Source organism: Rhinolophus sinicus, chromosome 15 (assembly GCF_057876585.1).
Source record: "Rhinolophus sinicus isolate RSI-liver-muscle chromosome 15, RSI-T2T, whole genome shotgun sequence".
NCBI lineage: Eukaryota > Metazoa > Chordata > Mammalia > Chiroptera > Rhinolophidae > Rhinolophus > Rhinolophus sinicus.
This window is the reverse complement of record NC_142515.1, coordinates 106,141,585-106,154,501: the sequence shown is the minus strand read 5'-3', so window position 1 is coordinate 106,154,501 and position 12,917 is coordinate 106,141,585. Positions and strand designations below refer to the sequence as shown.

At 38.2% G+C, this 12,917-nt stretch overlaps 1 protein-coding gene across 11 annotated transcripts in view; it reads left to right on the top strand.

Moving 5' to 3' along the window:
* RAPGEF2 (Rap guanine nucleotide exchange factor 2) overlaps nt 1-12,917 on the top strand; it is a 214,743-nt gene that overhangs the window by 54,925 nt on the left and 146,901 nt on the right. For all 11 annotated transcript variants that reach the window (XM_019733145.3, XM_019733141.3, XM_019733144.3 and 8 more), the window contains exon 2: nt 9,130-9,200. In XM_019733145.3, coding sequence (XP_019588704.3) covers nt 9,130-9,200 — 71 coding nt within the window. The remainder of the gene's footprint in view (nt 1-9,129; nt 9,201-12,917) is intronic.

Here is a 12,917-nt window from a genome sequence, read left to right as displayed (position 1 = left end):
TTTCTCTCTTATCACAGACTAAGTTTCTTTGAGGACATGAGTTGTGTTGTATCAACGTCCGTGTCTCCCAGACGACATCCCAGCGCTGGGCTTTGCGCAGAGCAGGTATTCAGTACCTGGGCTTGACCTGTGAACTGTGTGTGAAGGGCCGGGGTGACCGCTGAGCAGACCCTGCAAACCCCCCTCCCCCAGCCTCTGCTGAAACTTGGGGCTAAGTACAAGTCTTCATTTGTATTAGGAAAAACATGAGGTGTGTTTATGATTCTTTCAAATCCTGCCATTCTCTGCTTCTTACGCTATCTACTGTCAGAGCATTGCAGCACTGTATTTCACTTTAAAACCAGAAATTATCTAAGTAAGAAGCAAAAACCCAAAAGATTAAACTGCTGTTCCGAATATGTTTCCAGGAGGTCTCTTCTGCCTGGCACATTTTGGCCAGGGAATTACTGATGTCTCCTGCACCCTGCAGCACCCTGGAGACTTTCATAATTGTCATTAAAAGCTGAGGAATATAATGGCTGGTGCTCAAAAAAAAAAAAAAAAGTGCCTACTGTGTGCGAAGGTATTGTTCTAAGAACTTTGGAAATCTGAACTTAGACACTATTACTATCTTCATTGTACAGGTGAACAAACAGCTGCAGAGAGGGTGAGTGGCTTGTTCAAGGCCACAGAGCTAGTAAATGGCAGTCAGGTTTTGAACTCCAGCAGTGTGGTTCATACGACTCCTGCTCTAAGCCCAGTGGCCTGGCAAACAGAGAATACATGGGAATGTTGCCTGGCCAGGCTCACACTCATTGTCTCCTGCCCAAAACATCTTGCCACATTTTCTGCAAATTTTCCATTCTGTTCCAAGGCCCAGACTTCCACGAGAAGTTTCTAATGTTAGAGATTTCTTTAATAAAACATAATTGAAAAATCTCTTTTGGGGAGAGTCAAAATACTTAGAATGCTTTTCTCTGGAAAGTTTTGAGGATAGAGCTGGAAGTAGAGATAAAAATTTTGGAAATTTACAAACACCCCCACCCCCCGACCCCCATCCACTGCATTAGCAGGATTGCCTAAGTGGGTATCCCAAGTTTTGGGTTTCATCAGGTAAGACCATTGATCAACATTCAAAAAGTATCAACCATCATAACATGGGCAGTTAGAAAATTTCTTCTGATCTGAGATAAAACAGTGAACTAGTGAACTACTGTCATCTATCAATATAATTTCAAAGAATGCATTATAAAAGAAAAAAAGGAAAAAAAAATGGTTATATTCCCCAAATAAAGGAGAGCTCTTTAAATTGAATACACTAAGCTGATCCAGAATCTCACCACACTGTCCTTGTTTTCTCATTTGGCCGTACACTAGTGAACATTTTCCTCTGGATCTGTATTCGGAACCCCTTCACTAAGTCTTCTTTGAAATTTGTCCTTTACGTGGAAAAGGAAATTTCACAACTTTCCTTCCTATGTGGCTCCTCTAGTTCTGGGATGCAGTAGCTGATACACACACAAAGCCGTCTATCTACCCTTTATAACACTGGCTCTGAAAAGTAACACACGCTGTAAGTTATGAGCACGTATCTTAGGAAGTGTGGAGGTGGGAATCATCTTCCCACCATTCCTCCTCATCTCCCTTCCTGGTTGTGGAGGCTTCTCTACGGCAGCTTTCTTCATAGGATGATCACGGTCGCCACATCGAGGGCCCTTTGCATCCTTCTGATTTCTGGGGAGTCTTGATAATGATGCTCCGAGGGCTTCGGGGTGTGTGTGTGTGTGTGTGTGTGTGTGTGTGTGTGTGAGAGAGAGAGAGAGAGAGAGAGAGAGAGAGAGAGAGAGAGAGAGAGAGAGAGATCAGACTGTTGCTGTTATGAAGGGCAAAGGTCTATTTATTTACGAATGTAATAGAGTCCCGCATATATTGGGTTGGTGCAAAAGTAATTGCGGTTTTTGCAATTATTTTTAAACCTTTTAAACCGCAATTACTTTTGCACCAGCCTAATAAATCTAATGTGTACATGCACAAATTTAAGCTGTCAAGCACACATGGTGCATCCTGTACACTTGGGGGAGGTAAAACAGTTATAGAAGGGTAAATAAAGATGTTTGATTTTATATATAAAGTCCCTAATTCTTCTCCACAATCTAATGCACTTCGTTTTTGTTTTTTTTTTTTTTACAACTGCCTCCGCCTTCCCCAAGTGTTTATCTGGTTGGGTGATTCAACTTCCCTCCTTGTCTTCCACCTCACCTTTTATGGACAGATGTAAAAGAGATCCTTGTGAGCAGTACCTAAAGTTTCTTTAGCATTCAGTTCATTTCTCACTAACAAAGTTGGAAGGCTTTAATTACATACGTAGAACAGTCTCCTTTGCTTCTCCTGTCCTCTTGAGAAATAGAAAAGTTTGAGAATAATACTTTTAGTGGTTGATTCCTCAGTAAAGCATTCAAGATGGGAAAAACAGATGTCACATTATTTTTGTCTTTTGTCCTAGAAAAATGGCACTAACGAAGTGTTCTATATTTAAAACCTACTTCTATTCAGAAGCGCTTCCTTTCTGCTAAGAGGCGGTAAAGAACCTGTGTCCTCAGTGACCTGTTCTGCTTTGCTTTTATTCTGAGGACTGTCTAAACTCTACCACTGTGGGAATATTGACATTTGTACAGTGAATGGTTCTAAGTAAGTACTGTTAATTGAGCCTCGGGAATTAGGTCAGTATTTGAAACTTGAGGCATCCTGAGGGTGATTTTTGTAGACCCTGGGGCCCCTTGTTACAGACATTTAGTTCAGTTGAGTGGTGTACAGCAGCTCCCCTCTGCTCACCCCAACTGAGCAAGGTTTCTACAGGGTTTCAGCAGAGCCAGACTGGCTATGGGAAATGAGTTGAATACCAAGCCACATGTTTTAACTGTATTGTTAACGGAGAATTGGGGAGAGGGACTTTGCTTGATATATGTATTTTTTGGTTGAAATGGAAGATAGTCCAAGAATCATTTTATTGAAGTGGTATGTGTGTGTGTCCATCTGTGTGTGTGTGTCCCATGCACATGCACACATTTAGTCACGTGTTTAAATGTTAACTTGGAATGTAGTCATTTACTGCCCGCTAGCTTAATCCTGGAGAGCAAAAACAAGGCTACCGTTAAATTTACTGCAAATAATTTTCTAGTGTGTTAATCTGTACATGTGAAATTAAACTTTGACTACAGATTTTCCAATCTGAAAGGTTACAATAAGTTAATTACTTTAAAATGAAGACATGTCTTGATAAGTTTGTCCTTGCTGCTACGCGATGTGAATTCTGGGAAGCCATCCGTAGGCTTGGCGATAGTGCATTGTTCTGAAGGGGAAATACTTATACTGACTCTTGAAAACAGGAATTATGGGCTGATTTAGGCGCTTGATATTTTTCTTATTTGTGTACAAGATGAGTTTTCAGTCACAACTGAATAGTTGGTTCTTCTAATGAGAAATTTTAATCTTCACCAATGAAACTTCCTTTTTCAGATGGTTGTTTTCCCCAGGATATGGCAGTGAACACAGTGCGTAGGGCGGAAGATGTATTCTCAGTTGCTGAACATAGCACTGCTCATTCAGGGATCATAAAAACTGCCTTGAGATGTCTTTGTTGCTGTATCATTTAACTCTTGTATTTTCTTCAATAAGAGATGAAGTCTGAGAATGAGGATAGAATGTGACACTCCATCTATCCTTTAGAATTAAGCACTTTTCTACTTTCATCAGCTCATCTCCCCTGAAACACGACAGCTCTCGATGCACTCTGACTCCAACTTGAAGTAAAGGAGGCCTGGGCCAAGTGTGTGCTCTTGTAATTTTCATGTCCTCTTGTGATTTTCATGGTTAATTCAAGAGATGATTACTTTGTAATTACTTTTGTCTCAAGTTTAGGAACTGTTCAAAACTTTTTTTTTTTAAATAAATATACAAAGAATGCCTTTTTCAGTGGAAACACCCAAAGAAATTTTAGACAAACAGCATAGCTGGCATCTCTGCCTTTTACTTCTGGAATGCCTCGTCCATGTGTTTTATAGAGACGCGATGCTTAGGGACCCGAGGCTGAAGAAATACATCCGGGCTGTGTCATAGATGACGAGTAATATAATCATCAGGTTTTCCTGGGTTTGACATGTGGATTTGAATGAAATCACAACTTTGGAGGCTTGTTTCCTTTTTGGTGTAAATTAGTAAGCTCAGAAACAGCCTTCATAATTAGGGTTGAGATCACATATTTCAGAATTTTACTGAGAATCATATACTGCATCATGGATGTTTTATATTTTCCTGAAGTATGCGATGATGTAATTCTCTGGGGCATGAGGGACCGGGATGGCACAAAACATCTCAGCAGTGTAGTGATTTCACATTTTTGTTTTAATGCTCTGGTGCTTTACAAAGACATGTGGAGTGTGGAGGCTGGTTTACAGTAAGATTTTTCCCTGCTAGGGATGATAGAAAGTCAGCTATTTTAATAGGCGTGCTGATGGACTTGTTTCCCCTCTCATTAGGGGCATGAGAAGAAAGGACTCATTATATTCCCTGAGATGATCTTAAAGAATACTTGTAAAGATTGAAATCTCTTAAGTGTGTGTAATGGAATCCAACCACTGAGTTTTCTGGTCCCAGGAAAGGACTGTTGGTCTAGTCTGACACCTTGTGGCCACTTACAGAATTGTCTCAGTCTCTAAAGGTAAGAGTTTCCCACAGCTCTGAACAACCAAGATTGAAAACACATTTCCTCCCTTCTTTCACTGTTATTCTCAGAAGCATTCCCTTTAAGGTTGTGCATACCACCAGCCCTGCAGGAATGTTCCCGTCTCTCTCTTTGCTTTCAGTGCATCCACAGTCTGTTGCTAGATGGCAAAGATCAGAAAGAGGTGCAAAAGAAAAGAGTGACTTTGTTCAAGGTGTTTATTCTCTGACTGGGGATAAATTGTCAGCTCTTGAAGATCAAGTGACCGCACAGAGCACATGTGAAGGGCCAAACGTGAGTGGTCCAGGTGGGAAGAACTTCAGTGGCTCAGAAAGGAAGCTTTCACTGCCAGTGGGGACTTGGAGGGAGTGTCTTTCTCCCGTGAGAGGAAGGGGAGTGTGTTTTGAGGGACTCCCTGTTAGCCTGGGTCCAAAGATTGCCAGTCATTTGTGTGAAAAGTGGGCAAGAGATTGCTGGTGTTTGGGCTTTATTTGGAAGCCAGCCTGAGAGCTTTGGGAGCAGGTGGTTTGATGTGATATGCTTGAAATGGTGCCCTGGAGGCAGTAGGCACACTCTGCCCACCAAGCCGGATATAAAAATCGGGATTTATAAAGAATACAACATAGGGGCCCTTTATATGTCCTATATAAATAATTCATTTAACCTTTTTTTTTGGATCGAGATACTCACATATGAAAAGGAATATGTAAACATTCTGAAGTACATGAATTTCAGGAATATTTTTAATTTTATATTGTCATTCCTGGGTGCTTGTATTCAGATCACACATGTAATAAGATCAGCTACCATCTATGTGTGCCTTGCGTTGCTGTGAAACGACATATCTCTTTAGCCACGCGGCCTAGTCAAGTGTATTATTCACCTTGATTTGCAAATGTATCTCTGTAACACAGCCAGGCTCACACGTCTCAGCAATGATGGGGGACGAGGATGTGAGCTCTGCTGCATTTGACACCAAAGCCCACATTCTTGCCCTTATCCTTTTGAGAATAGCTGTTTTATGTGTGTTGGTGTGGGAAAAATTGGATCTCCCAAATAAAACTTGTAAGTTTCACCACCGTGTCTGTAGACACAGTGAAACGTGCAGATTTCCCACCTTTGTGCCTCATTTAGTTGTAGGTGTGCGTTTGAGCCGTGGCTACTCTAGCTTTTAATCTCCTTGTTAGTAACGTTGGAGACATCACTCTCTTAATTGCTTGCTAGTGATCTTTGGCCAAGAAACATAAATTATTTTTTCATCTTTGCAGAGGAGCCTAAGTTGGCCTCAGCACAGTTCCTCTCCTCAGACTGCTGTTACTTAAGGCAATCCTTTCTCTTCCTCCTTGTGTGTAAATCTATACGCATTTACCCCTTAGGGCTCCACAGGCCTGCTCTAACGATTGTAGCACATTCCTGGCCTTACTGTCTTTGATGATTGAAATACAATATTTTTTAAAGAAATCACGACTTTACTCTTTTAAAAAAACACACACATTTATCTTGTAACTGGAACCTTGTGCACTTTGACCACCTTACTTCTGATGATAATTTAAATACATAGCTTCATATACAAAACAAAATTCTTTTTAAAGGAAAATGATGTGTGTGTGTGTGTGTGTGTGTAATCGCTCTCTCTCTCTCTCTCTCTCTCTCTCACACACACACACACACACACACAGTACAGTGCAAAACACACCCCCTTCCTTGTTTACAAAGAGGCTACAGAAGAAGGGAGGAGGTCATGCACGAAGACCAGTTGTGGGAAAGGAGGCGGAGGAACACTTACCTCCTCTCGGTTCTCCAAAGAGCACATTAAAATATTCTGTGCGTTGTTAGCGAATCCCTGGTGCTGTTAACAAGTGAAATTAAAAGCTAGTTTTAAATGAATTATAAGTTTGCTATGAGACGGATTACATTTTGAATGAGTCTCTGAGGAGACATTAGAGAAAGAGCCCAAAATGCAGAGAACTTTCCCTTTGACTTCTTTCCAATTTTACATGTGTTGCATTTACAGACTCTGAGCAAGAGGGTTTGGCTAGTTGTGTCCATCACTCTCCTAAATGACATAGAGGATGTTTTTTGGATTTTCATACATGGTTTACATTTGGGACAAAAAAACAAGTCTTTTTCATGGAAAACTGCATTCCAGTTGGCCTGTCCATATCTTTGTCCACTGGGCGGTTTTATAACTTTAATCTGCTTTCAAATGGCATCTATTTTTGAAAAGAGGATGTCCTTCCTCGGGTGAAAGGAAAGGCTTATTGTTGTCAAAAAACGCTGCTTCCTGGTTAGAGCAATGGGTTCCTGTTTGTATTCAAGACTGGAGAATCTTTTTGGGAAAAATAGCTTATATTTTTAAAGGATCTTTTAAATAGTAATAGGCATGTGAATTTTATTTGTTTGGGGAGGTGCCGTTGGGGAGGTAGAAAGTTCTCAGTTTGCCTATCAGTTTCTTGACAGAGGTGGAAATTGGTCTTTCTGTATTATTTAATGGCTGCCAAGTAACACGTGTTATCTAAAATAGTATGTCAGCTTTAGAATTATTCTAAAGGGCATTTTCATAAAAGTGTTAAAGAAAACGGCACATTGATTGGGATATTTTTATTGTCTTTCCCTAGATGCAAATAGAATATTATAATTGGTGTCTGATTGCTTTTAAAGAAGAAGTTTATTAGCTTTAGGAATGCACGTAGTTACTTAGGTGGTGGCAATGGGTTTTTTTTTAACCCCTTCAGCTTCCTTATTTGTACTGAATTTATAGTGTCTAGTCTTAGGTTTCAATCTTTAAATAACTTTTAAAAGACTTGTGGGAAATAGCAAAGAGTACAGATGAATAAAATTCAAGGCCGTCTATCAGTTTATTTGAAAATTGACCACCAGAGGGAGACACTTTAAATGTTCAATATTGACAAATTTTAAATTCGGACCATTTAGAATTATAAATGAGGTATCCCTTCCCCCACCCCCCGCCTCCCCACTAACACATCCTAATATTGTTTTAAGGACTACAAAAATATTTTAGGCTGAAAACTTTATTGGTATCCTCTTAAAAAGCTTTTTAATTCCTTATCTAGTTAGTCTATGATTCATTGTCCCTTACCCGTGCCCTCGATATATGGAATTTAATTACACATATAGTTTGAATTGTTCTGAAAGGTATTCCAAAGACTACAGACATTTTTCTTAATTAAAAGAGAAGATTATGGTGATGGAAGGAGAACTGACTCTGGGTGGTGAACACACAATGGGATTTATAGATGATGTAATACAGAATTGTACACCTGAAATCTATGTAATTTTACTAACAATTGTCACCCCAATAAATTTAAAAAAGAGAGAGAGAGAGATAAGATTAAGTTGAACCAAAGTAGTACAAGGCTTCTGCACTGAAAAGTACAAAACATGGTTGGAAGAAATTAAAGAAGACCTAAATAATGGGGAAAAAAATCCCGTGTCATGGATGGGGAGACTTAATATTGTTAAGATGGCAGCACTACCTTAGTTGATACACAGATTGAATGCAATCCTTATTAAAATCACAGCTGGCTTTTTTGCAGTGATTGACAACCTTGATTTTAAAATTCATATGGAAATTCAAGGCACTCAAAAGAGTCAAAACTATCTTGAAAAAGTAAAGATCAATTCGTATTCTTGATGTCACAAACTGTAATCCTAGTTATTTACTGGAGGCTTAAAATACCAATTCCTTGATGGCTTGTCATATAAATGTATAAACAGGATTTTGAATTTTTACTGGTTCTGATCTTTCATTAATAACTTGGAATCTTTTTTCTATGTGTTACAATAGGATCTAGAAAAACAAAGCATGTCTCTTTATTTCATGTGTCTTTTTAAAAAAAGAAAAAAATTTAAACTTAAATATTTCGACATATAAGAAATGTCATTGTAGTAAGAATTGAAAAACAATTGAATTAATGCTCATTTTTAAGGGTAGTCATGAAATAACATGCATTAATTTTATATTGACTAAGAAATAAAAGTATTTAATTGAATCATGGTATTGGCAAATATCTACACTTTAAAATATCATACTTTTAAAACTTTACTTTTGTTATTTTGATGTAAAAGGGAGAAAAACAGATGATAAATAAAGAACAACTTGTGAGGAATTTATTTTCATATGTTTGAGCCCATTTATTTTACATTTTAATGGTTGTTGTATGTATCCTAAAGGCAGTTGTAATGGATGACATTTGTGAATCCAGCTTTTTTCTTAATAATGCTTATTTTTAATGTCTAAGAAAGCTTGAACTAATAAAAAAAGAATTTTGTTAGCTGGTTGTTAAGAAAAAAAGAAAACGTGCATTCAAGAAAAGCTATCTTTAATTCGGTCTGTAAATATAGTGACTTATTTTAGAAGTCTCTTTTGTTGACAAGTCTAATATTTTCTATCCCCTTTTTTAAAACAGGATCTGGAAATAGTGTATTCCTATTTACATGGTATGGAGGCCTTATCAAACCTGAGGGAACATCAACTTAGGTAAGTCATTTTAAGAAGAATAATAGGATGCTACAATTTTACGTGATCATTTATTATAGTTAAGAAGTAGAATAAAGATAAGCTACTTATGAAAATTGTGCCTCAGGGTGGCTGGTTAGCTCAATTGGTTAGAGCGTGGTGCTGATAACACCAAGGTTGTCGGTTCGATCCCTGCATGGGCCACTGTGAGCTGTGCCCTTCTTAAAATGAGAGGAGAGGAAGGGAAGGGAAGGGAGGGGAGCGGAGGAGAGGGGAATTCTGCCTCATTGAGCCCCTATTTTTGGCTTTATAAGTTCTACAAAATGGAATTAAATTTATGGATATAATAATTTTTTGACATTTCTGCTACAGTGATATCCTCTCCCTGCATTGCACCCCACCCCCCCCCCCGCCACTTAAAGTAATAAACACCACTTGGGTGAGCATACCGAAAGGAGCATTATTTACCATCCTGGCAAATAAAAATCTACTTCTTAGTACTCAGAAACATAAGAAACCAGAGTGTTTTTAACTATTCAAAGAATGATTAGGTCCATTGTTTTATATTTTTGAAGTCTTCATACTATAGTTATTGTATTAGATTGACATGCCCCTTTCTAGGAAACATAATTTATACCAGAGCTGTGTTTGTGTGGTCCACTCATACAAAAATCTTATCACTTCTGTTGTACAGTGATACAGTAGTGACCTGATTTATGGTTATCTGACTTCATATTAAAAGATTAAACATATACTCCACTGAATTTACTTAACTGGAACAGAAAAGAAAGGGCTTTGGCAAGCTAAATTACGTACGCACACCAACTAGGACGTACTGGAAAGGTTTTGTTTCTGCCAACTCCAGCTAGTTGTGAAACCAGCAGTTTTTAATTATGAAAGGAATACTTTTTCTATATATTTCCCCTTTAATCTTTAAACACTAATTAATTTGTGAGCATGTCAATTTCATATTTAGCTGTTAATTGAAAAAAGTGTCAAGAGGATTGGGTACTTCTAAAATTAAATTTTTAATGAAAATCATTTAAATTAAAGTAGATTGCAGGTTAAGTGTTTAAAAATTCAGTCAAGTTTTATTAGAAAGGGCAAAACCATGGGGAATTGAGAAGATGGCTCAAATTAAAGCAAGAATAATTTTTAAAATGTGTAACTTTGATTTTATGTTTTTAATAACAATTATCCTAAGGAAAAAATTTAGCATCAATTGGCTATTTAATCAAATGCAGTTAATACTCGTATGCAAATTAATATGCAAATACACATTTGTTTTCATTTGTATATAAAACCACACATATGGGTAATATTTAGATACATTGATCGTATAATGTATTATGGTATATATAGTTATAAATTTATTTCAGTAATAGGAATTCTATGCAATAGAAAAAGAAAAATTGTATTACTTCTGATGGAAATTTTCAAAATTATTAGAGATAATAACAATGAAGTTACATACACTTATTAACCAACTTTGCAAGACCAGTGCTCTAACCCTGAGCTATAGGGCCCCAGTTATTAACCAACTTTAGAACTATCAATTTCCTACCATTTCTATGACAAATTTTGATTAGAAAGAACTGATTAATTCAAGGGTGGTTTAGTCTATTTATACATTAGAAAGTCTGTTTTGGCGACTATACAGTTTTGTTTGTTGGCATGAATTCACAAGGAGGGGCCTTTAAGATATTTATCTTATTCTTGTGTTAAAGTCATTTATTTCTCATATTTAGGGAAAACATTGGACGAAACTAACTTAAGTCCATTTTTTAGAACAAGAGCAGAATACCCAAATGAGTAATAAAAAAAGAGGTACATATAAACTTGACGATTTGGATAAACAGCTTTATGATACTGCCGTTTCTGGGTAAAATATATCGTATTTAGAGAAGTTATTTTCTTTGACTTTCGTAAATAAAAGTTTTACCGTAGGATTAATAGAGAGCAGTTAAGACTTCTACATAACACTGTTTTCCAATTTTAGAAAAAGATTGCAGCTCTTAATGAAGATTTTCCAGTCTGTTTATTTGGTAATGGGCAACACTAGTATTCTCCTGTGAGGGAGGGGAGAGACTTTCATTTATTTGAAAGCTACAGCTTTGTGCATTATTCATTGTGGCCCATTCCTTTGTAAGCAGTACATTGATTCTGAGCAGTTAATTGATTGTGTTGCTGTAAGAGCCCACACTCTACGTAAAGGTTTTCGGGTCTTTATTTTTCTAATGTTTACTCCCTTCATCCATATGGATTAGAAGCATCATGTAGTCCAAACGGGAAGAGAATGCTAGAGTTAGGAGTGGAGGCCAAAACTTATGAAAAGCAGAGTAACTGTCTGGGGCCATTCAGTGTTGGAAAAGAGAGCCTGCTCACCTATATGTGTATATTCTGCAGCATCGTGGAGGAGTGTCATTAATATTGTACGGCTCCTTTAGCTCATCAGAAAACAACTAAGTTGTGGGTAGTATATTCTTTAGGAATGCAGTCAAGATCAATGTGCATTCGATAAAACATTCCCTAACAATGTTTAAGAATAAAAAAACCAAATTGTTACTTTTTTCGTTCACTTAGAACATTGTCATATAGAAGATTTTATCATGATTTTTTGATAGCTGTGGTTAAATTTATTTTTCCAGTAAGCAGTTGTTGGGTGCCTACGACATTGATGTAGGCCGTGCAGATACAGCCTTAAAGTAGACCTAACCGGTGCCATCACGGAGCTTATGTTCCTAGTTGGGCAGACGAGAGTTGGGTAATGAGTTAGTGGTGTTCTGTTCAGATGTGAGTGTGTTGGGCCTGATAAGAATGGGTGCTGCTGGGCTGCTTTGACTTTGTAATCAAGAGGAGGTAACATTTGAGTCGGGGCGGCTCTGCCAAGATCTCTGCAGTGTAGATGGGTCCCAGATGCTGTCATGGGAACAGGTTTGGTGAATGAGAAGGCACATGGCATAGTAAGGTAGAGTAAGTAAGTATACTGAATAGTGGAGGACCTCGTAATCAAGGGTAAGGAGTTTGTGGTTTCTTCTAAGCATCGTGGAAATTAAGAGCAGGTATGAGGAGGTCTGATTTCACATTTTGCAAAGATCTGTCTGGAAGCTATGTGGAATAGGCATGCAAAAGTAGAAGCAGAAGTCTACATGTGTAATTCTGATAGGAGATAATACTGAGAGAATGGTAGCTCACAGCAGGTTTGCACAGGGGGGAGGGTGAACTTGGTCAGGTTGGGAGGATATATTTTGGAAACAGGTGCTGGCAGAAAGATGGGATGTGAAGAAAAGAGAGGAGTCAAGGATGAGGACTCAAAGGTTCTTGGCCTACACAATTGGGTACCAACGGAGAAAACAGATTTGGGGGAAAGAGATTCCAGATCTGTTTTGGACATTTTGAACGTGAAATGGTCATTACACAGCTAGTGGCTACATTGAGCAGGCATTTAGATGAGTCTATATCATGGTGAGAGGTTAGGTCTGGGGCATTGCTGTGGAAATCATCAGCGTATAGATTAAAATTAGTCACAGACTGGATGAGAGGAGAAGAACGCTGAAGGGCCCCTGGAGATGACAGATACCCTTTAGAAGTCAGGTGGAGGCACGGAATGGGGGTAGAATCCAGAGGAGACAGAAAAAGTGACTAATACATTACAAGGAAAACCTGGAGGCTGAGGACAGGAAGCCTAGAGAAGATAACGCTATGAGGAAAAAGGAGTCATCGGTTGCTGCTGAGAAG